The sequence below is a fragment of the Pyrus communis genome, chromosome 5, assembly GCF_041283825.1.
Source record: "Pyrus communis isolate YQ-2024b chromosome 5, ASM4128382v1, whole genome shotgun sequence".
Lineage (NCBI taxonomy): Eukaryota > Viridiplantae > Streptophyta > Magnoliopsida > Rosales > Rosaceae > Pyrus > Pyrus communis.
The window spans coordinates 31,426,362-31,452,672 of record NC_142569.1 but is presented as its reverse complement, the minus strand read 5'-3'; the positions used below and the strand labels follow the sequence as shown (position 1 = coordinate 31,452,672).

The 26,311-nt window shown below is 37.6% G+C and overlaps 1 protein-coding gene across 1 annotated transcript; it reads left to right on the top strand.

The window, feature by feature from the left end:
• Positions 1-5,322: 5,322 nt before the first annotated feature.
• Positions 5,323-9,057, top strand: LOC137721994 (sucrose transport protein-like). The gene is made up of 4 exons (XM_068461007.2): positions 5,323-6,872; positions 8,286-8,349; positions 8,528-8,571; positions 8,684-9,057. Exons 1-4 carry the CDS (start codon positions 5,640-5,642, stop codon positions 8,867-8,869), a joined length of 1,527 nt encoding a protein of 508 aa, XP_068317108.2. The 5' UTR covers positions 5,323-5,639; the 3' UTR covers positions 8,870-9,057.
• Positions 9,058-26,311: the final 17,254 nt, after the last annotated feature.

Here is a 26,311-nt window from a genome sequence, read left to right as displayed (position 1 = left end):
TTTTTTAGGTTTATGGTTTAATTTATGGACAATTTTTCTAAGTATTTGGAATAATTTGTTTGGCTTTGGTTTGTTTTGAATTATGGATATTATTTCTTGATTGATTAATTGAATGAATGAAATTATATTTATATATGTGATCAATTCAATTAATTTATTTCTAGGTATGACTAGTGGGGAAGTTAGTTGTCTGGCTGATAGTGCTATTATGTATACTATATTGCGTGCGCGATACTATTTTACTAATTTCGTACCTAAGAAAGCACATCTGATAACCCTCTCAGGCTTATCCAACCCGATTGAAGGATACAGAAAGGCCATTTTAATGTTGTTTAATGGTATTGTCTTAACCATTAAAGAGGCCCTCTATTCTCCACGTTTTGGAAGAACATTGCTGAGTTTTAAAGACATTCGAGATAATCAATATCATATTGAAACCACTAAAGAGAATGGTTCTGAATTTCTATGTATCACTTCTTATGAGTATGGCTAGAAGCGTATTCACGAGAAGCTGGATCGTCTCCCGAGTGAGTTGTACATCACAACCATTCGTGGCATAAAGACCCACCATGTGGCTGACCCTGAGCTCGGGTTCCAAAGCACTTTACTGCTTTGACATGGTCGTATGAGACATCCCAGACGTGACATGATGTGCCGTATCCTCAAATCATCACTTGGGCTTCATGTACATCTCTACGTTAGATTTCCACCATGCAAAGCTTGTTCTTTGGGGAAGTTGAATACTCAACCCTCAATAACAAAGATTATTCACAACCCTTCTAAGTTTCTTTAGAGGATTCAAGGGGATATTTGTGGACCTATCCAACCAACATGCGGACCATTTAGATACTTTATGGTGTTGGTTGATGCATTGACACATTGGTCGTATGTCTGTTTATTGTCCACACGTAATGCTGTATTTACAAACTTCTAGCACAAATTATTAAGCTCAGGGTTCACCACCATTATTATCCGATCAAGTTGATTCGATTGGATAATGCTGGAGAGTTTACGTCACATACTTTTGACGACTATTGCATGTTAGTCGGACTTTGGTTATGTGAACCAAACTGTCGGTATCTGCCTAGGGTTATGCAATATTGCACGCAGCTATGTTGGTCTGCCTGAGGCCCACCGCTACCCAACCTCAATCTATGTGCCACTAGCGCCACCACTATGTACCAAAATGGGTCATAAAAAAAGAATAAGAATCTATGTCGGTTATGATTTGCCATCACTTATTTCCTATTTACAGCCCTTGACAGGAGATCTATTTATCGCATGTTTTGCGGATTGTGTCTTTGATGAGACAATTTTCTCATCGTTAAGGGGAGATAAGAACGTAACGTTCCTGTAGACGAATTGTTGTGATATGCTCCTACTATGTCTTATTTAAATTTTTGCACTGCCTAGTTTGAAACTGAAGTGCATCGTATTCTAGATCTTCAGAGCATTGCTTAAAGCATGTCAGATACTTTTACTGATCTAACAAAGGTGATGAGCTCACATATACCCGCTGCAAACGGACCTGTAAGAATGAACATACCTTGAGTACGCCGTAGTACCGGCTAGGAAGGCCCAACTGTCCCTGAGGGTGAAACAGCCGCACCTAGTAGCTAGCCAATCATCTACCTACCCTGAAGCATGGTAGACCCCCCTGGTTCAAAGGATTCACAACCATAGAAGAGGGAAATGGCACAAACTAGTGATCCTAGTATGAATCTAACCATCGCTCACTCATCTGTTCCAACGCATAAGGTTATCCCAGATTATGGTAATGTCTTAGATAAGACAACCCGACCTCCTGAGAATCGTTAAATTTCGATCCACTACACAGTATTGGATGAGGTTTAGAATCAGAATAACATGATCGTCTACGATGCATTTGCGTACATAGTAGCTACTGGCATCATGCTTAGTAATGATATTGAACCATGTACCGTCGATGAATGCTAACATAGAACAAATTGGTTAAATTGGAAACAAGTAATCAAGGTCGAACTCGAATTCACTTGCGAAACGTAAGGTGTTTGGACCTGTAGCTCATACTCTACCACATGTGAAGCCCGTGGTCTACAAGTGAGTTTTCGTGAGGAAGCGTAATGAGAAGAATGAAATAGTGCGACACAAAACACGCCTCGTAGCTCAAGGCTTCTCTCGATGCTCTGGGATTGATTACGAGGAGACGTATTCCCTCATAATAGACGTCATAACGTTCCGCTACCTTATTAGTTTGGTAGTTTCTGAAAAACCGAATATGCAATTTATGGACGTGGTAACTGTGTATCTCTAAGGGGATCTAGATACAAAAATCTACATAAAAGTTCTAGAAGAACTTCCATTGACTAGTTCAAATAGTTCTAGACCACGAAATACTCTCTCTATTAGATTGAGAAGATCACTTTACGTATTGAAACAATCCGGGCATATGTGGTATAATCGTTTGAGTGAATATTTGACAAGTCAGGGTTATGTGAACAACGAACTATGCCCATGTGTTTTCATTAAGAAGTCACATTTCGGATTTACCACAATTGCAATTTATGTTGATGACATGAACCTAATCGGAACTCCAGCAGAGCTTAAGGAAATTGCCATTCACTTAAAATTGGAATTTAAGATGAAAGATCTTGGGAAAACTCAATATTGTCTCGGCTTGGAGATCGAGCATTGTTCAGATAGAATCCTAGTACATCAATCGAACTACACCCAAAATGTGTTGCGACATTTTAATAAGGATAAAGCGAAGCCTTCGAGTACTCCTATGGCTGTTCGAACTCTAGATGCTAAACAAGATCCCTTCCATCCTAATGAGGATGAGAAAGAGATTTTGGAGCTTGAAGTTCCATACCTAAGTGCAATTGGTGCTTTATTGTACTTGTCTCAATGCACTAGATCTGACATCTCATTCACTGTTAATCTTTTGGCTAGATAGAGCAATGTGCTTACATGTAGACACTGGAATGGTGTTAAAGACATTTTCCGTTACCTTAAGGTACAACGGATTTGGGTTTGTTCTACACCCACGAAACCTCGAAAGTAGCCACCGCCCCCTTCGGTCCTCAGGTTGATTCCCACTTTGTTGATTATGCAGATGTTGGTTATTTGTTTGACCCAAATAGGGCACGTTCTCAAATGGGCTATGTTTGTACTGTTTGAGACACTGCTATATCTTGGAAGTCTACCAAGCAAATGCTAGTTGAGACTTTTTTGAACGGTGCCGAGATCCTCGCCTTGCATGAAGCATTGCGTGAGTGTTTTTGGTTGAGAGCAGTCATGGAACACATTCGAAGCACAATTGGTCTTACTACCATTGTTGACTTTCTTACGACGATCTTTGAAGACAATCCAACATGTATTAAGCAGTTAAAGAAGGGATACATCAAGGGAGACAACACCAAGCACATAGCGTTGAAGTTCTTTTGTTCTCACCAGTAACAACAGCATCAGAACATTAAAGTCAAGAAATCCGTTCCCAGGACAACCTGGCCTATATCTTTACCAAGTCATTGCCCAAGTCTACTTTTCAGAAACTCGTCCAAGGAATTGGTATGCGTAAATTATCTGAGTTGAATTGCTTATAGTTATATTATTTGGAAGTTACGTCTAACTCAGGGGGAGTATCCTAAAGTATATTCACTTGATCTTTGTACTCTTTTTTCTTACAATTATGAGCATTTTTCCTACTGGGTTTTTGCTACCTAATGAGGTTTTGATGAGGCACTCATCCTGGGATGATTATACTCCGTTGAGTTCACTACTTTTGTCTTGTTTGACGTTTGTTTTAGACATTATACATGCTTCTCACTTTTCTCCTTAGTCTAGGGGTTTTCACCTGCCTTAGGTTTTACCATAGCAAGATTTTATGAGTTTTACTACTAATGCATACTTTCTTTAAATTTGAGACTCACATTTGCTCGTTGTGCCGACGACTTCATCAACTGTTCTACATCAACTGCTGAAGATCTGATGTGATGTTTTGTTTGAGTATTTCCACACTCAAGGGGGAGTGTTGCAGTCATATTTAGAATAGGAATGTGATTGTGTACATCCTAGTGTATCTAGGGATATCTTGGAATATTCCCTTTAGTAGTTATTATCCTATTAGGGTAATGATTTAACCTATCCTACTACTATAAATAAAGGCACAATGGGGTGATACAACACACACCTCACAATTAAATCTCTCTCTTCTCTCTCTCTTGCCGCCGGCCTTTATCCCTTACTAGTCCTAAATACAATTCAATCAAATAAGCCTACAACATGGTTAATTAAATTTTATGTTTTTCAAGTTTGGGTTATTTTTAACATGGGCCACGAAGTTTCAATTTTTCGTATTGCACCTTAAGGTATTGAGATTGTGTCAATTTATGCTTTCAGTCTAATTGCTTATATAATAACTCATTATGCAATGTAAAAATTGTTGGAGTTTTATAACAATTTTTGGTCCTCATGTGACTCTACCACTTATTTTCTCATGACTTCGATTGACGTCCTTGTCCAAGATCAAGTTCCTGGTCCTTATTGGATATTTTACAGGTTATGCTAGGGAAATCAAAATTTTAAACTAAATTTTATAAACCAAATGACATGGTTGTTGATGATTGAATTGTTACTTAAGTGTTGATTAACATGCTTATTTCCTATTGATGGACACATCATTCAGTTTGCAAATTGTTTCTAAACATTTGGTCTCTCTAGCATTATCCTATTTTTATATAAGTAATGTTATGTATTTGCAAACTAAATGATGTATTACCAATAAAGAAATAAATACGTTAAATAACACTTAAGTAATAATATAATCATTAACTTTTATGTCATTTAATTTATAAAATTTAGTCTCCCTTGCATTACTCTTGTAATATAGAATATGGCAACAACTTCTTTACCAGATGCGTTTTTCTTACCACAAACCACACCATACTTAGTATTACTGAATTTAAATTCATTCAATATACATATCTCAAAATTTAAATTCATTTAATAGTGATAAATGAGGTTATAAACATCACTGTCGGGTGGTGAACAAAATATTCTCTTTACCCGGATTAACTTTCCATTTGAATCCAATCAAAATCCATGGCACATAATATTTTCGAAATGTTAATGTCATAATTTGAGTGGGGAAGAAGAAAAAGATTAGATCATAATTAAGTCATATATTATATAGCAAGGGAAAGTAAAGAAAAAGAGGATTATATTAGACCGTAATTAAGGCAATTTGGATTAATTTGGATAATTCAATAAGTTTAGTTCGTCGGTCCCCGGAAAATAAAAGCAAGTAATAAAGGCAGTTTTCTACACTTTTGGCAACAATTAGTCAATGAAGTTTGTGACTCAGAAGAGAGACTGTGACGGACTCTGACTCAATAGCATTCAACTCCAACCAGATAAAGTCCAACCCCATCTATCACCAGTTGCCTCCTCCTCCTCCTCCTCCTCCATGCAAACATCACCACCACCCCACCACCTCTATAAATTCCAGACAACTCATCACAACTCTCTCTAAAACTTCTCTCAATCTTCCTATTGTAAAAGTGAGGATTAGGTTTCCGTTTCCCCAACAGAGCGACATATATAGACATAGAGAAAGAGAGAGTCACGGAGACAGAAAGCGTGTGTCCTGCCACCCAGCCATGGAAGTTGAAACCGCCGACAAGAATTCTCAGGCCGAGCTGGAGCAGCAGGTGAGCCCGCTGAAAAAAATCATCCTGGTCGCCTCCATTGCCGCCGGCGTCCAATTCGGGTGGGCACTGCAACTCTCCCTCCTCACCCCCTACGTCCAGCTCCTCGGCGTCCCCCACACCTGGGCCGCCTTCATCTGGCTCTGCGGCCCCATCTCCGGCTTGCTCGTTCAGCCCATCGTAGGCTACCACAGCGACCGTTGCACCTCCCGCTTTGGACGCCGTCGCCCTTTCATCGCTTCCGGCTCCGCCCTCGTCGCCGTCGCCGTCTTTCTCATCGGTTACGCTGCTGATCTCGGACACCTCACCGGCGATTCCCTTGAGAAAGCCACCAAGCCCCGTGCTGTCTCTATCTTCGTGGTCGGTTTCTGGATCCTCGACGTCGCTAACAACATGCTGCAGGGGCCATGCAGGGCCCTCCTCGCCGACATCTCTGGATCCGACCCGAAGAAAATGCGGACCGCCAACGCCCTCTTCGCCTTCTTCATGGCTGTCGGAAACGTACTTGGTTACGCCGCTGGGGCCTACAACAACCTCCACAGAATGTTCCCCTTCACCATGACCAAAGCCTGCGACATGTACTGCGCTAATCTCAAGAGCTGCTTCTTCCTCTCTATCGCCCTCCTCATCATCCTCACCGTATTGGCCCTTACCAACGTGAAGGAAACAACCGCCGACGTCGCTCAGCCAGACGAGCCAGAGGAGGAGTCAACGACCACTTCGAAGGTGCCATTTTTTGGTCAAATGATTGGGGCCTTTAAGGAGTTGAAGAGGCCAATGCTGGTGTTGCTTCTGGTGACGTGTCTAAACTGGATTGCGTGGTTCCCGTTCTTGCTGTTCGACACTGACTGGATGGGGAAGGAGGTGTACGGCGGCCAAGTCGGTAAAGGGCGGCTGTACGATTTGGGTGTGAGGGTTGGTTCACTTGGCCTCTTGTTAAACTCTGTCGTTTTGGGGTTCATGTCCCTTGGGATCGAGCTTCTCGGTCGTTGGGTTGGTGGTGTCAAGAGATTGTGGGCCATTGTCAACTTCTTGCTCGCCGTTTGTTTGGCCATGACTGTTTTGATCACTAAATTGGCTGAGGCCAGCCGACACGGTCACGGCGGTGTTGAGCCCCCGCCGCCACCTGCCAGTGTCAAGGCCGGCGCATTGTCTCTGTTCGCCGTTCTTGGTATTCCTCTGGCGGTAAGTATTCTTGATTATTACGTACAATTAATTTTGGTAAATCTTGTTGATACATTTAGTAAATTCTTAATTACTTTGTTACACAAAAGGGGAAAAAATATTGATAGTGTATACAATATGATAATTTATTTATTAATTTCCTGAAAATTGCTTGACAAATGATGCTATGGATTTAGAACAGATTTTCACTTAGGACCACGGAGTTTTTTTACTATTCAATTTTTGGGTGGTAAAATTTTTGCCTGGTTTTTGAAGAACAAATAGGGTTATCCATTATCCAGAAGGTGTTTTGTTTGATTTTATCCAAGGTCATTTAGTGCATGCAGATAAGGTTTCACCGTGCATTTACTAGCAACATTTACCAGGATGGAGGAAACTTATCAGTGCCAATTGATTATACATGCAAATCTGACGTATCATCATTTTGATTCTTCGAACAGCTCCTCAATTTGCGGTTTTTTGTAATTAAGGGGATCAATTAGATTTTATCTGTTTCTTTTTTTACTTTTTTTAAATCAGTTACGATATTCATTTATTGAAAATTAGAAATACGTACAAACATGGAGGATAGAGTACAATTACATGAGTCTCGATAAAAATTTTGTTGGGAATTTCAATTAGATTTTATCTGTTTCTTAACTTTCCTTTGTTTTTTTTTTTTTTTTAAATTTTATTTTTTTTTTTATTTTTACAAATTAATTTATCACAATTTAAGGGGTTGATTAATTATGTGCTTGGGTAAAATTACCATGTTTTTCTTTTGTCAATACCCACGTCCCATGTTATTCTACTCCTTTTTATCAACAACTTTTCTTCATCCTCACAATTAAATTAAACAGAACAAAAGAAGTTTTCATAATCCTCAAGGCATTTGATATGTTGAAGGGAAAGTGAAAGTGAGATGCATTCCATTTCCACAATTAAATAATTCCACCCATATGTGATGTGTTTGTATTTGTGACAATTAAGTTTAGGGATTAATATTAATTAAAGAACATTTGGCTCAAAGATGAGTAGGAACTCCTACTCAAAATTTCTCAAAATTGTTGGTTGACAATTTATAGAACCTTGTGTTTTATAATCAGAACCGTTTATATTATAAATCATCCTATAAAAATCACCTCTACAAAAAAATCAATTAAAACTAAGGTCGTTTAATCATCAAACTGTGTAAAAACAAATGAATGGTATTTGTAAAAGTTTAGTTTTAATTTTTTCTTTTTTTGCAGAGATGATCTTTACAGTGTGATTCATAGTATGAATTACAAGCACAAAGCTCCGTGATTAAAACACTAAAAATTTTGAGTAGGAGTTCCTACTCATTTTTAAGTGGCCAAGTATTGTTCTTAATTAAATTGACCTATTCTAATTAACTGTCAGCTAATCATCGTTTTTGTTGTTATCTTTACATAGGTGACATACAGTATTCCTTTTGCCCTGGCATCCATATTTTCCAGCGATTCTGGTGCAGGCCAAGGTAAATTAACTTAATTTTTACCCGTATTCTATTAAGTTTGGAAAACCTGAATTCCTTTTTTTTATTAAAGGACGACATTTGTTGATAAATAAATTTAAGAACTAAACCATTATGTTTTGGTGATTACTGAATGCAATATTTTCTAAATTCTGCTATTTTGGATCTTTGAATTAAACAGGGCTTTCATTGGGAGTCTTAAATCTTGCAATTGTCCTACCACAGGTAATGTATCCCTAGTTTCATCTTTTTAGTAAATTTTGGTTAAAAAAAATACATGTTCGCTTAAATTTTAAATCAAACTGTACAGTTAATTACTAAATTATTGAACTTGCAGATGTTTGTGTCCGTCGTAAGTGGACCATGGGATGCTTTGTTCGGTGGTGGTAATTTACCGGCATTTGTCGCGGGAGCGGTTGCTGCCATAGTAAGTGGAATATTGGCTCTCTTTATGCTACCGTCTCCGCCACCCGATCTTCCATCGAACAACAATGCAGGAGCTGCTGTTGTTGCCTTCCATTGATTTGCTTGCCCTACGGCCTCTAGCTTCGCACTTATATATAATATAGTTAATAAACTCTTTCTTTTCTATCTTATTCATTTTGGTTTACTCCCTCTTTATCTTAGCAGGTGTTGTGATTGTAACCGAATTCTCTTTAAAAATCCAATATGCGTTAATGGCATATCAATTACTGTATGTATCCAAGCCTAGCTAAGATGGATATAGTCGCAATTTTTCTTTCTTTTATTTATTTTCTTTCAATATTTTTGCAATGTCTTCTTTTTAACATTTTAGGCAAAACGGTAGTAATTCTATTCAAAACGGTCAAGAAAACATTCGATCTAAGAGCTCATCTTAGATTAAATCCAGAAGCTTCTCAGTTATCAAAATAAAAATTTCAGCTAATGTGGGCCAATTTATGGCCCAGACATTGGCGGATCTACGAGCATGTGATACTCTAGATTCAAGAAAGCCCTGTAGGCCAGCCTTAACATCATCTTTGATCAAGCCGACTGCAGAAAAACTATTATGCAGACAACCAATGGCTTGAACAACTTGGAGCACATCACTTTCAAGGGCCATATGCTGCCATTGTTGCAAAACTTTTGAAACACCCTCTCGAGCAGCTATAACTTCACAGCCTACTAGAACTTAGCATTCGCCGATGACATTTTGTCCGAGGAACGAAATTTCATCGGGTAAATAAACTTTACCTGAAGAAACGACAATTACATATTTAATTGTTATTTTAGCTCTTATTGTGATATTTTTTTTTTACAAATGCACTCCTCAACCCTAGAAGAATACAATGAACGAATCCGATCATCAATTTAAAATGTTATCACTAGTGGCTACCATAAAATCTTAATGGCCGTCCTCATTGACATCTCAAGATCCGACCTAAAGAAAATGCGGACTGCCAATGCCCTTTTCGCCTTTTTCATGGCTGCCAAACGTCCTTGCTTACGCCGCCAAGACCTAAAGAAAATATGAACAAGTTTATATGCCTAGGTTTGTTGATCCTACTCGTTCGAATCATTTGTGTAAACTTCATAAGGCCATTTATGGCCTTAAGCAGTTTCCCCGGGCATGGTTTCAGAGGTTCAGTTCCTTCCTTATTCGCACAAGTTTTATTCAAAGTGAAGCTGACAATTCTACGTTTGTTTACCAAGATAATTCCCTCATTATGGCCTTACTGCTTTATGTGGACGACATAGTTCTCACTGCAGTAATTCGTCAGCTTTACATTCATTTATTCGTACATTGGGAGCTGAGTTCGACATCAAGGATTTGGGGTGTTTGCATTATTTTCTTGCTGTTGATGTTAACTACTGCACATATTCTATTCATCTCACTCAAAGTACATAGTAGATCTTCTCGAACTCAACAATCTCTTGGACTGTAAACTTGTTTCCCCCCATGGCCTCCAAAGGTACCCTTTCCCGACTCATGGTAATGCCCATCACTGATCCTACACAATTGACAGATGGTTGGTGCCTTTTAATATCTCACCATAACCCGTCCTGATATCTCATATATATGTTGTCAATTTGTCTGGTTTCCAAGTGATGTTCACCATGAAGCTGTCAAAAGAATTCTTTGTATCTCAAGGGAATGCTTGGTGTTGGCTCTCCTGTTCGACGGTCACTTGCTTGTTCTTTTTTAATTGGGCAGAATGCCCTGAGATTTTAGGGGCCCTGTTCGAAAGCGAATTAGAGGCCCTAAAAAGCAGTAAGAATTTTTTTTTTTTTTTTTGTTCGAAAAAATAATTTTATTTTCAATTGAACTTCTATAAATTCTAATAGTACAAACAAATTTAACAAATCAACAAGTGGAAAGGTGACGTATTTTTTTTTTAATAAAAATAAACTGAAAAGATGATGGAGATGAGTACTAATACCACTTGCACTAAGACTTAAGTTTGTAATATTCTACACAAACTACTATATATACATAAATGCATGCAAATTTGAAAAATCTGGGGCCCTTCTGATTTGGGGGCCCTGTGCAGTGGCACTTATTGCATCCCCTCAGGGCTGACACTGGGTTCACAATAGGGTATTGTGCATTTTTGGGACCTAATCTTATCTTGTGGAGTGCCAAGAAGCAACGATAGTATCTCTTTCGAGTACAGAAGCAAAGTATCGCGCCCTTGCCTCTGCCTATCCTGATACCATATGGGTTCAAGGTCTCCTCTCTGAACTTCGCCGTCCAATTAGTCATCCAGTTGTCCATGAACAGGTTACTTCTAGTAGTCACAAAGTTCAGTCCATCCCCTTTGCACTTCAACTTGCAGACGTCTTCACAAAAAAGTTTACTCTCTAAATGGTTGTATTAGGAAACCATTGCAGACGTCTTCCCCTTTGCCATTATGCTGTTATTAGGAAACCATTGTAACTTTCTTTTTTGTTATAAATGTTGGCCCAACGTGCATATAGTTTGTGTATAAATAGGTTATAATTTGTTGACATTCTAAAAAATTCATCATAAACACTTCCATAGTAAAAAAAAAAAAAAAAAAAAAAAAACCAATAAAAGGAGAGAGAAAGTGTTGAATTTTGGATGTATATTTCATAAGTAACATTTACAAGGTTTAAGCAAGTATATATGGAAGGGACGGAAAGGAAAGGGAGCAGCTGGAAAGCAACCTCCAATCAGTCCTTAAATCACTCCTACAAGGACTACCAACTATTTACAATAACAAGTAAACACAATCCCTTAATTCTAGGCTAAAACAAGCTAGAAATAATATCTTGAATAAAACCCTAGCCTTTAGCCGAGAGTTCTACATTGAACAAAAGATATGACTTGATTGATTTGTTGTAGTTGGACCTCTAAGCCTTAGTTGTTTCCTGCTTCTTCCAATACTCTTCCTCAAGCTGGATTAAGGGGGTTCGTTGAGCCAAGCTTGAACAATAAACGCTGAAATTGAGCAGTGGGAAGGTATTTCATAAAAATATCAGCCAACCGATCATGACTGCGTGTGTAATAAGTGTTAATAACCATAGATTGAACTTGTGCTCGAATGTAATGACAATCAACCTCGATATGTTTAGTCTTCTAGTGAAAAACTGGGTTGGAAGCAATGTGTATAGCAGTTTGATTGTCACGGAACAAAGACATAGGCTGATTGCTTGGAAACCCTAAATCTGAGAGAAGACATTTTAACCAAATGAGCTCACAAGCAGTGGATGCCATTGCTTAATACTCAACCTCAGCACTTGATCGAGCTATGACACTTTGTTTTTTGCTTCTCCATGTAACCAAATTTCTACCCACAAATGTGCAAAATCCAGCGGTTGACTTACGATCAAGAGTGCTGCCAGCCCAATCAGCATCTGTGTACCCCATGATGGCAGTGTTACCATTCCTTTTCATCAATATACCTCGACCAAAAGAGCCTTTGAGATAACGAAGTATTCTTTTAACAACGCGTAAATGAACAATGGTGGGAGCATGCATGAACTGACTGGCAATGCTCACGGCATAGGAAATGTCAGGATGCGTGATTGTGAGATAAATCAATTTCCCAACTAACTTTTGATAGTCAGTGAGATTGGTAGGAGCATCACTTTGCATGTCGAGCTGGAGTTTACTATCAAGGGGAGCCCGAGCAGGCTTACAATCCACCATATCAGCATCTTTTAGAAGGTCAAGAATGTGCTTCCTTTGATTTAGAAAGAGTCCCTTATGAGATGTAGCCATTTCAATGCCAAGAAAATACTTGAGAGTTCCTAAATCTTTGAGAGCAAACCAGAATCGGAGGGCATGCTTAAGAGAATTAATTTCCTCAATATTATCACCTATCACTATGAGATGAGATCATCAACATAAATCAAAATAACCAATTTGCCTATTGAACCAATTCGAACAAAAAGTGAGGAATCAGCATTGCTTCTATGAAAGCCAACTTCTTCAAGCACTGAGCTAAGTTTTGAATACCATGCTTGTGGAGATTGCTTTAAACCATAGATAGATTTATGAAGTTTGCACACCATGTCTAGATCATGGGATTGAGGGTGCCCTAGGGGCAACTTCATGTACACTTCGTCTTCTAGCTCACCATGTAAAAATGCATTCTTCACATCCATTTGATATAAAGGCCAAGATTGATTAACTGCAACAGACAACAATACTCTCACTGTGTTCATCTTGGCAACTAGAGCAAAAGTCTCTTTATAATCCACTCCATATGTCTGAGTAAAACCACGAGCCACTACCCAACAACTGCCCACTGCCTTTTTTCCTTAAGGAGGCTTAATAACACTCCAGGTTTCATTGTCATAGAGCGCTTGAAGTTCATTTTTCATAGCAGTTTTCCAAATATCATGCTCATTTGCTTCTTGAAAGCTTTGTGGATCATGAGTAGCATCTAGGGCACTGAGAAAAGTAGCATGAGAGGATGAACATTTTTTGTAAGTGACAAAATCTGCAAGGGGATATCTTGTAGTCTAGGTAACATAATCAACAAGCCTAGATGAAGGATGGCGATCTCTTGTGGGATTTCTTCGAGTTGAAACTTGTGGTGAAGGCAGTGGCTCGGAAACTTAAGATAAGGACTCTATATGTGAGCTTGGAGTGTCATTCCCTACTACTTTTTCTTGATAAGAAGGGATGTGAGGTAATGGAAAGAAATCATGTAGGAACTCCCCCTAATTTGTATCAACCAATTTTTTTGTAAAGTAAGGAGTTGACTCATCGAATCTAACATCTCTAGACACTACAAGCTTCTTAGTGACTGGATTATAACACTTATAACCCTTTTGTGTAGATGAATAACCCATGAACACACGCTTAACAGCTTGAGGATCAAGTTTGTCACTGTGTGTAGGTTGAGTGTGAACAAAACATATACACCCAAGGGCCTTTAAATGAGATAGATCAATCTTCCTCTCCTTCAACACTTCATAAGGAGATTTGAAACCTAGCACTCTACTAAGGAGTCGGTTGATGAGGTATGTAGCTGTAAGTACCCCTTGTGACCAAAACTTCTTAGGTACATGCATATGAAACATGAGAGCTCTTGTCTTCTCAAGAATGTCTTGATTTTTTCTCTTGGTAACCCTGTTTTGTTGGGGAGTACCGACACAACTTGTTTGGTGAAGAATGCCATGGTTACTCAAATGTTGAGACATATTATTGGACATATATTCAGTCCCATTATCGGATCTTAATATGTGAATATTGGACGAGAATTGAGTGCCAACAAGTTTATGGAAATCTTGAAACACACTTGCAAATTCACTTTTAAACTTTAAGAGGTACAACCAAGTAATCCTAGTAAAATCATCCACAAAGGTTACAAAATACCTATATCCATCAAAGGACTCAACAACTAGTCCCCAAATATCTGAATGAATGATTTCAAAAGGATTACTAGCCCTAGACAAGGATGAATCAAAAGGTAATCTGACAGATTTCGACAAGTGACAAACATCACATTGAATCTTGTCTTTACATAGGTTTGGAAACAAAAAGGACATCACTTTTTTAAAGGGGTAAGCTAACCGTTGGTGCCAAAGATGTTGGTCTTGTGGTATACTGGAGCTAGCTTCAAAAACTTTGGAAGTCTTGAAATCTTTGGCCAGGTAATAAAGTCCATTCAAAAGGAAAGCTTCACCAATCGTCTTCTTGGTGATGATATCCTGAAAAATAACATTGCGAGGGGAGAAAGTTGCTAGGCAATTTAAAGATTATGTGAGGGTTCCAACGGATAAAAGTTGACAAAGAAATGAAGGAACATAAAGTATTATTGACTCTATGTGATCTGAAAGAAGATTGATTTTTCCTTTTCCTACAACTGAGGCTCCTTTCCCATTAGCTAATGACACTTGAGATGGAATGGACATTGTTTTAAAATCATGCAGTTTGGTGAGTTGATTTGTCATATGATCCGTAGCTCCTGAATCTATAATCCAATAATCATGCACACAACTAGCATTAAGAGCAGTTGAGAAGAAACTTAAGATACTTGGAATATCACCTTGTGGAACACAGTCAGTCTCTGCAAGAAATCCAGCAAACTTTCCCAATAAAGAAGTGTGATTTTTGCTTTCAGACATAGAGGTTTCCAAACAGTCATTGGGCAACCATTTCTTGTGAAGATAGGTTGCGAACTCGTTGATTAATAGGGCATGATTTTCTATAAAGTTTATCATTCCCTCAGTTAAAGAACCAACTGCATGATTGGCTCAATGAGAGGGATGATTCAAGCTTTTATGGGAGCCTTTGCTATCTTTTACGTAGCTTGGCTTCAGCTCTAGATGTAGAATCCAACATTTATCTTGAGTGTGTCCAACAACATCATAATAGTTGCATTTCAAGTCAGGCTTTTTACCTTTATAAGACCTTTTTTCAATGCGACTATGATTAGAAACATAAGCCCTAGTTTCAGGCATATTTGGCTTGGTCTCCAAGTTCATCACTTTTTTCCTTACTTTTTCTCTTTGAATGATAGCGCACACACCTGTGAAAGATGGCAGCTCGGAATTCATAAATACATGGCTTCTAAGATCTTCAAACTCCGGGCCTAAGCTTGCCAAGAGTTGAAAGATCTTATCCTCCTCAGCTCTCTTTATTAAGACAATAGGATCAGTGGTATGAGGTCGATAAACGTCAAGTTCGTTCCACATACTCGTCAAGCTGCCAAGATATTGAACAAATGACTTGCCTTCTTGTTGCAGATTTGCAATCTCTTTCTTAAGTTGAAAAACACGAGCAATGTTGTTTTTATTCCTATACATTTCTTTGACTTGATTCCATAGATGCATGGACGACTCTGAATAACTGAAAATTTCAGCAATTCTACACTCCATAGAATTAAGTAGACAGGACATAACTAGTTGATCTTTACACAGCCATGACTCAAATGTAGAACACGTGGCTGCAGGCACCTGTATAGCACCATTGACATATCCAAGCTTAGATTTTCCTCCCAGCGCAAGAGATATGGCTCTAGCCCATGGAAGATAGTTGAATTCATTCAACAAGACAAAACTGAGACGTTGGTTTGGATTAACCTCAACGTCGGAACCTGCTACAGTAGCCAAAGAGCTTCCAGCTTCAGAGAAACTGTATTCCGCCATCGTAGTGTGAAGAAAAAAATGCAACGGAAAAAAAAATTCAGAGTCAGGATTTTAGAATTCCTGCTCTGATACCATGTTGAATTTTGGATGTATATTTCATAAGTAACATTTACAAGGTTTAAGCAAGTATATATGGAAGGGACAGTAAGGAAAATGAGCAGCTAGAAAGCAACCTCCAATCAGTCCTTAAATCACTCCTACAAGGACTACCAACTAACAAGTAAACACAATCCCTTGATTCTAGGCTAAAGCAAGCTAGAAATAATATCTTGAATAAAACCCTAGCTTTTAGCCGAGAGTTCTACATTGAACAAAAGATATGACTTGATTGATTTGTTGCAGTTGGACCTCTAAGCCTTAGTTGTGTCCTGCTTCTTCCAATAGAAAGCCTAACTATGTACGTACTTCGGAATGTTAATAACAAATTCTTTCTGAAACCCTAATTAACAACACAAACTTCTGTACAAAATATATAGTTAATGTCATTGTCTGGTATGATAAATTATCAGCATACCCTTTTTCTCATTTCTGTTATTTAGTTGTCATATCCTAACTTTGGTTCCCGAAATATCACTCTGAGTTTTTGGATTGCTACCTGCGGCGTAGCACTGAATCACTAGGGTTTCTAGAAACTCTCCTACTATATTGTATTGTTGCCGTCTATGAATGATATATGAGATATTAGAATTATTTTTTCTTCTAATTTTCCTTTATTTCCCTTTTATTCCCAGTTATCATATCGTTGTCTGGGATATCGGCTTCATACAACAATATTCACACTACAAGAGGCCGCTAGAAACACCAAGCCTAAAGGTCTGACCGTGCATAAGTTGAAAATAGATGAGAAGACGCAGCAATGTGTGCTAATGAAGCCTATGTCGATTCATCTACACTCTAACTAGGTAGAATCAGAATTAATGTAGCTAGTTTTGTGTTTTTTATGAAGCTATATAGTTTGGTTTCTAGCTATTGACATTTAAATTATGATCAAATTAACTTGAAATAAAAATCAAAACCCACTACAAATTGACGCAACACGAAGCTTAAAGGATTATAATTCTTTGAAGAGCGAAATTCTGGAATCCATCAGTTTTGAGAGAAATCCTGATAGACATGTATTTATTACATCTGTTACCTATTATTTATATTTGTTAGTGTTTCGTTTAGATTAATTTGGAGTTAATTACTATACTTTTGTAATTTATAAGTATTAGGATGTGTATTGATAAAAAGTGGAATTTAACAAGGTTTTGACACATTCTATACATTTTAGTCTTCCTAATTACATTGGCTTCATCCATTTAATTAATTGTTATTTTATTTGCAGGTTGAAGATGAATAGGGGGTTGATTTTTACTTATTTGGACCAAGAGCCAATACTTTCGAAGGAGGGCTTTTTGACTTATTCTAGAAGGATGAATCAAATTCACTTGCCCAAAACCAAATTCCAGTCTATGGCTTTTAATTGAGGTAGTGCAAAGGACAATTGATATAGAAAAGCAAGGATGAAAAGAATTAAAGAAAGATGGACAAGATGATTACATAAGGCGGTGGAGATATCTTAGGAAAGAATCTCAAATTGATTGGAACTCCTATTTTTTAGCAAACTTGGACTGGAGGCACATATATTAAAGGGAAGATATGAGAAGTAGATAGGGACTTAGACTTCTTCTTGCGTGGTACAAGGCAGCGGCAGAGTAGCAACAATTTGGTTTCTCTTCTTCAGTTTTATTTTATGCATATTTTCCATAAAACTAATATGAATTCGTCGTTCATGGGGTTCTAAACTCTTAGCTAAGGCTAAGAGGAAGCCCCAATTATGAGTACTTTAGTTATTTGATTGTTTGATTCATGGATTCATATTTGATAATTAATAGTCATTCACTAGTTGAATTGCAATTTTGATATTTGGTTCTTTGTGCTTGAACATAGCCTAGGATTTTGATATTGAAATTATATGCATATGAATTTATTTCGGACCATGAATTGAATTCTATCAATGCTTTGTGAATGAGAATCATGAACTTATATTTTGATCTAACCGTTGACGAATATTGGCTTGCGTGGCTTTCTAGAAAATTAGCTATTTGTTTGACGTGATCAAGTTGATAAGTAGTTAATTTGTTTCTCACTGTGCTTAATTGGATTTCTGCTTGATTGTGTATATCGGGCCATGGATATATGGACCGTAGAAATGGTTGAGTTTAAGCCTAACCACGATAAAATTCACATCTTTTTGGAAAATTATTAGCATGTGTACCTAACCACGGACATATGTATGAAAGTTGTTTTCATTAATTTGATAATTCATGAGTTGACAATTGGATCCTAGGGTATGATAATTAGTGGTGGAATTAAAGCTTTAGTGTTTTCTTACATTTGTTTTCAAACATATTTTTGTTTAATTCTTATTCGATACAAACCCAATCTTTGTTTCAATTCATCAAGTAATAGTTATAAGATTCAATTGGTAATTCAACCCCAGTGGATTCGATCTTGTATTTACGTATTTCTACTACAACTGATTTGTGCACTTGCGAGAAAATTTGGTTTGAATTATTCTATTTATTAGGTTAGTTTAAATTCACATCAAATCCCAAAGAGTTCGTTTGATTAATGATTGAAAGATGACATTACAGTGGAAGCCAAAGGCTTAAATAACATAATCAAAATACCCTGGGTAAGCTGAAAGGACTTAGGAATTAAACAAAATCAAAACGAAATTAATTAAAAGACAAATGAAAAGTCTGATTTTTATTATAGAATTTAAAATGTATTTTTGGAAGCCTAAACGATATACGAGCAAAATGTTGTGTTTGAAACACGGTGTCATTCTTTTTTCAGAAAGGTATTATGGGCCCAAATCAGAACTCAGACGCCATATTTGCAAATTCTTGTTGTATCCATTTCCTCTTCCATCGGTCTATTTCCTCTTCAATCCTCTCGGCCATTCGTTCTACATCACAAACAATGCATGTATTGGAGGCAGCAGCGGTTGCAGCTGTTACAGTTTTATTAGAAGCTGCAGGAAGACCAGGTGGTGGAGATGGTAGCATAGTGATTGCCAATACCCCACTTGCTAATGGATCCTACAACAAATGCTGGTAAATTGCCACCTCCAAACAAAGCATCCCACGGTCCGCTTACTACAGACACCGCCATCTACAAATTCAACAAGTAATTAACTACCATGCATGTCTAACTACTTATGGCAGTTGAAATTAAACTTTAATTAAAGCAATGAAAGCAAGCATTACTTGTGGTATGACAATTGCAAGATTTAAGACTCCTAAAGAAAGCCCTGTAAACTAACTCCATCAGTAGATCCAAATAGTTGATTCAGTAAACTTCCACAATAATACAACAAAGGAAAACTAACTAATGTATCAATTACATATAAATTACATATCAGTTTCTTTTCTAAATCAATCCTTATAAGGTAAGATCTCATTAACCTTCTAACACTCCCCCTCAAGTTGGAGAATGAATGTCAAGAACTCCTAACTTGTGTAAAATTCCACTAAAAGTAACTTCCCCTAAAGCCTTTGTAAACACATCAGCTGGCTGTTGTGTAGAACGAATGTGACTAATCACAATTGAACCTTCTTAAATCTTATCCCTAATAAAATGGCAATCCATTTTGATGTGTCGGGTTCTCTCATGAAAAACTAGATTAGCAGCGATGTGTAATGCTGCTTTGTTGTCACAGTAAAGTGTCACAGGTTCAGTATGAGTTAGTTGCAAATCATGTAAAAGGTATCGCAACCATGTGAGTTCACAACTAGTCTCCACCATGGCTCGATATTCAACTTCGGCTAAAGAAAGTGAGATCGTCTTTTATCTTTTGGACGGCCAAGATATTAATGAATTTCCCATAAAAATGCAGTACCTAGTAGTGGCTCTCTGAGTAAGTTGATAGTCTCCCCAATCAGAGTCATTATAAGCTCTTAATTTTAGATTATTTTCTGTTGAAAAATACAAGCCTTGACCTAGAGTAGTCTTAATGTACTGTAAGAGCCTGAGAGATGCATCAAGATGTGGTTTGCAAGGTTCATGCATGAACCTACTAAGAATGTGAACTATGTAGGTGATGTCATGTCAAGTGATGATTAGATATATTAAACGTCCTACTAACCTTCAGTATCAAGATGGATCATTGAATATTTGGCTAGAATCCGAGAGCATGAGGTTTTGCTCCATTGGAAAATTGACAAGTAGTGTCCTTACAAGCCAACATCTTTGAGCATATCCAAAGCATATTTCCTTTGTGAAATGCATATACCTTTCTTTGAACGAGAGACTTTAATCTTAATCCCCAAAAGGAATTTTAAATCCCCAAGGTCTTTGATACGAAACCTAGTGTGAAGAAACTGTTTGAGATAAGCGATGGCTTTATCATCACTACCTGTAATTAATATGTTGTCAACATAAATCAAAAGGGCAGTCAAAGACTTTCCACATTTATGTGTGAAGAGAGAGTAGTTTGCTTTAGATTGAACATAACCAGTAAAGTGAATAGCTTCTGTCAACTTTGCAAACCATTGGCGAGAGGCTTGCTTGAGGCTGTATAATGATTTTTTAAGGCAACACATTCTCCTCTGTCGTTGAAAACCAGGTGAATGAGACATGTAAATCTCTTTATGAAGATCAACACGAAGGAATACGTTATTGACATCAAGCTGATTAAGTGACCAAGTATGTGCAGCAGCAAGAGCAAGCAAGCAACGAACAATAGTCATCTTTGCAGTAGGAAAAAATGTATCATGGTAGTCAAAGCCTTCGATTTGGGTGAAACCTTTGGCGACAAGACGAGCATTATACCTTTCAATAGAGCTGTCAGAACAATGCTTGACTTTGTATACCCATTTGCAGCCAATGGGTTGCTTCCTTGAAGGGAAAGTGGTAAAGCTCCATGTGTTGGTGGATTCCAAGGCATCAATTTCAGATTGCATAGCTTGCTGCCATCGGGGATCAGATTTAGCCTCTACAAAAGAATGAGGTTCAACAATGCAGGTACAATGGTTAGGTCGTGATATGGTGTGAATGAAGGTTCATGTTCTTGGGGGTTTTGTGGAGTAGTGATGAGTCATGAAGTTCTTGTGGTTGACTAACCAAATCAAGGAGGGGTTCAAGAATAGAAAGGACAGATTGGGAGATGGACAAAGGTTTGGTGCTGCTGTGATCTTAACCTTGAAAAGGGTAAACATTTTCGTGGAACACAACGTCACGAGTTGTAAAGATTTTTTTTGTGGACAAACCATTAAGTTTGTAAGCCCTTTGCCCATGTGGGTAACCAACAGTAGTGGCAAAGGCAAGACACCCAAAAACCTTCATATGGCTATAAGAAGGGAATTTATGATACAGCTTTTCAAAGGTGGTTTTCTATGAAAGAAGCAAAGTAGGTAAACGGTTAATCAAGTAAATCGTTGTGTAGATACAATCCCCCCCACCCCCCCCCCCCCCCCCCAAAAAAAATGAAGTGGAAGATGTGCTTAAAATTGCAAAGCCTAAGTGACTTCAAGGATATGGCTGTGTGTGCGCTTGGCTACCTCATTTTGTTAAGGAGTATAAACACAAGTATGTTGGTAAATGGTCCCCTGTTCTAGGAAAAAATCTTCAACAAAACAAACTCTCCCTTATTATCCACACAGATGTTTTAGATAGTAATATTAAACTGGGTATGGTTTATAGAAAAAAAAAGATTTAAGTAGGCCTTGTGTTTCATGTTTATGGTGCATTAGGGAAACCCAAGTGAAATGAGAATAATCTATTATAGCCAAACATGGTAGGAATTTTATAAGGACCCCAAATGTCACAATGAATAAGGGAAGATGGTCTTGAAGTTTAGATTGAATTAATGGGAAAAGGAAGGCAAGTCTGTTTAGCCAAATAACAAGCATCACACACACCATTGAATTACGAAGGACAATCAACGATGACTTAGCTAAAAATTGCAAATGGGAAGAAGAAGAGATGTGTCTTAAACAACGGTGCCATAAATCAGCAGGAGAAATAGCTAGGTGACAAGTTGGGCGGAGGATGAAAGGTGTTTTGTCATACAACAATGCCACGAGATAGTAAAGTCTATTACGTTCTGTACCCAAACCAATCGTCGTCCTCGTAGCCAAGTCCTACAAAATACACCAATGAGGAAAAAAATTCACTAAACATTGTAATCCTTCTATAAGTCGACTCACATACATAAGATTAACTTGAAAGGTAGGCGCACATAGGACATCACGTAAATAAAGGTAAGAATTAAGAGATAGAGTCCCTGTTGAAGTAATGGGTGCACTCTCTCCACTGGGAAGAAGCACTGGCGCCATATAAGGCTTCATAATCTTCCTATTTAGTAAGTTAGGGGTTGAGACGATGTGATCCGTTGCCTCATTATCAATAATCCAACAAAGATCAGGCACTAACATTGACAAACATGTATGATGATTAGTTATCTTATTATAAGTTTATCTCGGCATAGAGGAACCCTTGGGAAGACTACAAGAAACATTAAAGTGACGAAGAAGAACTGGATGAAAAACGTTAGTCTTGCTTTCATCCTTGATGTCCTGATTGCTGCCCATTGTGAAGAGGATAATAGCTCAAAGCAAGTCACAATATTCTAAGGAGGAGATCGATGGCGGAAGCAAAGAGCTAGGGATTAACATGCTTTGGTACCATGTACAACTATAAGAGAGACAGGTCGAAGACCCATTTCCAACAACATCGATACTGTCCTTAACTTGATAATAACCATCGGCCCAATTCGTCAGGTATTAGGTTTTATCACAAAATGCCTTGTTATTAGTTAAAGTGGGGTTTAGGATATTTAAACTCCTATTTTCTCATTGATATGGTCAATGTGAGACATTTCGATAATGTAGAATTATCAAAGAGACGGGCCGAGGGCGTACTTCTAACAACATCGATAATGTCCCCAACTTGGTAGTTACCACTTGCCCAATCCATCAGGTGTGAGGTTTTACCACAAAAGGCCTCGATATTAGTTGGAGTGGGGTTAAGATATTTAAACTTTTCTTTTCTTTGATACGGTCGATGTAAGATATCTCAACACGCCCCCTCACGTGAGACCCAATTAGTGGATCATACGTGGGAGATCCACACATCGACAACCATGTGGAGCCAAGGGAACAAACCCTACACACATGGCCAAGGGACTCACCATCATCGCACGGGGCCAAAGGGACCCACCCATCACGTGGCAGTACAATATGGGCCCACTTCCTAGCTCTAATACCATGTAAAACTGGTATGGAAAAATATTCTGCCAAGATACTTTCCATTGATTTGATGAACTTGATTTATATAACTGACGCCATACAATCTTGCTATACAACAAAGGAAACTAACTAATGTATCAATTACATATAAATTACAAATCAGTTTCTTTTGTAAATCAATCCTTAAAAGATAAGATCTCATTGACTTTCCAACAAAGGCTGCCTGGATAATGTAGCCGACTTCCTCCTTGTTATGTAGCCTTACCTTTAGAGGGTCAAAGTATAAGTCATAATTGGTGTCGGAAGCAGAAAGAACACTAGAAAAAGACATTTTTTAATCAAAGAATTGGGGAAAATAATTTGAAGATGGAAATTTAAGGAAAGGCTCTGTAGAAATTTCAGAATTAAAGTTGATGGCTTAAACCTTTTGAGGTGTGAAGAAGACAAAGAAGAAATTCAAAGATATTTATGGAGATATTTAGAAGTCATCTCACCTTTGAATCCCAATTGTCACTCCTTGAGATCAACAAATCTAACGGCCATAACAGTTAAATACTTGAAAAGCAGTAACATGTTTCTCGTGCATACACAACTAAGACATTCTCATTATTGCAACATTTATGGCACGACTTTCAGGAGCGCACACCTGAATTCGCAACGTCTCAACTATTTTTGCAATAGTAACGAGGCTAACTTTTCACGTGTCAAAAGATTTTAAACGATACGTGTTTTGATTTACTCTGAAAGGTATGGTCTTTCGGTAACTATTCATCCTCAAGGAAAATAACCATTTGAGATACATAGTTAAGGACAAAAGTGTCTTGGGATGGAGTAAGACAGATCGAAGTACATGTAGCTTAGAAGTTATGTCATGGACTCAATAGCATCTATCGCAAATTTGCACAAAATGATCAGCGATGCCACCATCACCATTTTCTAGATAAATGGGCAAAATCCATCGATTTCTCTGAGTGTCACTTGATCCACAAGATATGAAAACCTGATCTAGTATGGAATTAGCCAGGTTTCTATATTATTGGAGATTCCTACCATCTAGGGATTTGGTGTGCACTACAAGTAATTATACTCTAAATAAGATGCATATCTACTCCTTGATATCCTTTTGGGATTTTCTCAGTTTAGTATAGATTTTGTGTACCAAAAGGATGCTTTAGTATAAATCAGTGTTCTAAAAATTGGGCGGCCGCCTAGGCGCTCCATGGCTGACTGTTGTTCCGATTAAAGCCTAATCGTTAGAAAAATTGAATAACCAAGTAGGCGGCTTTAGGCGGAGGACAAGGCGGGGCAAGGTGCTAGGCAGGGGCCTAGGCAAGACAAGGTGGCGTTGGGCGGGCTGCAGACCAGTTGAATTTTTGGAAAATATTGGAACTGTAACTGTATAATCTTCTCGACATTTGGGTAAAAAAAGCTTTGTGCAGTCGTGGATCGAGAAGAGGAGAAGAAGATGATGAATAGTAACTTCTTAAAATAACCTAAGGCTAAACGACGTCGTCGATTTGGTTTGTTTAAGTGGAATGCTATAAAGAATCTTTCCATGTACTGGACTTGCACACAATTTAATGGGCTTGTCCACCCAACCAACTAGTAAAGTCCAAAATGAACCTAGTCAATCTATAAATGAAAGTTGACTGTTAAATTTTTTTCATACTACGTATTTATTAAAGAACATTTTTTGCGAACTAAAAACTAACAAAAATGTAAGTATAGTTTTTTATGTGTAAATAATGATGTTCTAAAAATCCTCGCCTAGCGCCATCTAAGTCCTGCCTAGGCGCTAGGCAATTGGCCACCGCCCCGATTAATGCCTAGGTATTTGAAAATTAAGAAAGGGTGCCCAGACCTGCTGAGGCACCTGTCTAAACCACCTAGGCACCCACCTAGCCCACCCAGACTCGCCTAGGCACCCGCCTAGGTCGCGACTCACTTAGATAAAAAATAGATAACTTTCATTTTGCATTTTATTTTATTTTTTCAATAAATTGTAAGAGACTTGTTGAATACTTAAATGAACACACATTATATGCTTGTTCCTCATGTTTTCATTATGTTTCAATATTTCATAATATATACGTCATTCTATTTTATAGTTTATGATGAAGTTATGTATATTTATGTATATTTTAAGTATAAGCAGACACTTATCTACCTAGGCGCCCGCCTAGCCGCCTAGGTGGTAGGCTCCAGCCCGTCAACCGACTAGCGCCTAACAATTTTTAGAATCTTATTATATGTACTTATTTATAATGATAAATAAAAAAAATTACTTAAATTCGCCTAGATGTTAGGCTCTAGCTCACTGCCCGACTAGGACTTAGCCTTTTTTAGAATCATGGTATGAATACACCCATTTATGGTTCATCTTTGGGAACACAATAATCACCTACTTCTATTGCTTGAGTCTTATAAATTGCTTACTAACTTGACCATCAGAAAGCCTTCGACGGCACCCCATCAGTGCCAAATGTTACTTTATGTGGTTTATTACTTTACATATAGTTGATTTTGTGCATCTCTTCCCCTCTCAGTGATTGTGGTGAATTTAATTTCAACACTTTTTTATTTATTTATAACTGTATAGGAATAGAAGCGGAAAATAAGAATTAGTAATTTTAAAACATTGAAGTTTTTGATAAATATATAGATAACATATCAAAAAAATGAGTGAAAAGAAAAAACACACACAAAAAAAAAAAAAAAAAAAAAGAAAAAAAGAAAAAGAAAAAAGAAAGGCAAATAGAGAAGGTAGCTACACGCCCATAAGGCATTTTTCTTTGATGGTAATTTATCTTGTTTGTTGTGCTACCTTTTCATCTTCATGAACCGACAGAACCAATTTCCTCTCCTCCACCTCATATAATCAGAAGTTGAATTCTTTGTTTGGAGGTTATTACGTATAATTTGCATGTAAAATATTTATAGGGTAGATTGATAGTTTTTCTTAAGTTGAAGGACTTATTTTTATGAAAAAAAAAGTTTACGAAATTTGAAAGGGTAAATTAAAAATTGTAGATTGATAGTTTTTCTTGAGCTGAAGGACTTATTGTTATGAAAAAAAAAGTTTACGAAATTTGAGAGGATAAATTAAAAATTAAATTAGCAACTTATGGATTTATAGCTAG

Coding starts and splice junctions, on each gene's coding strand:
- LOC137721994 (XM_068461007.2), top strand. CDS start 5,640: ATGGAAGTTGAAACCGCCGACAAGAATTCTCAGGCCGAGCTGGAGCAG. Junction 6,873..8,285: donor TTCTTGGTATTCCTCTGGCG/GTAAGTATTCTT, acceptor ATCTTTACATAG/GTGACATACAGTATTCCTTT. Junction 8,350..8,527: donor CGATTCTGGTGCAGGCCAAG/GTAAATTAACTT, acceptor TGAATTAAACAG/GGCTTTCATTGGGAGTCTTA.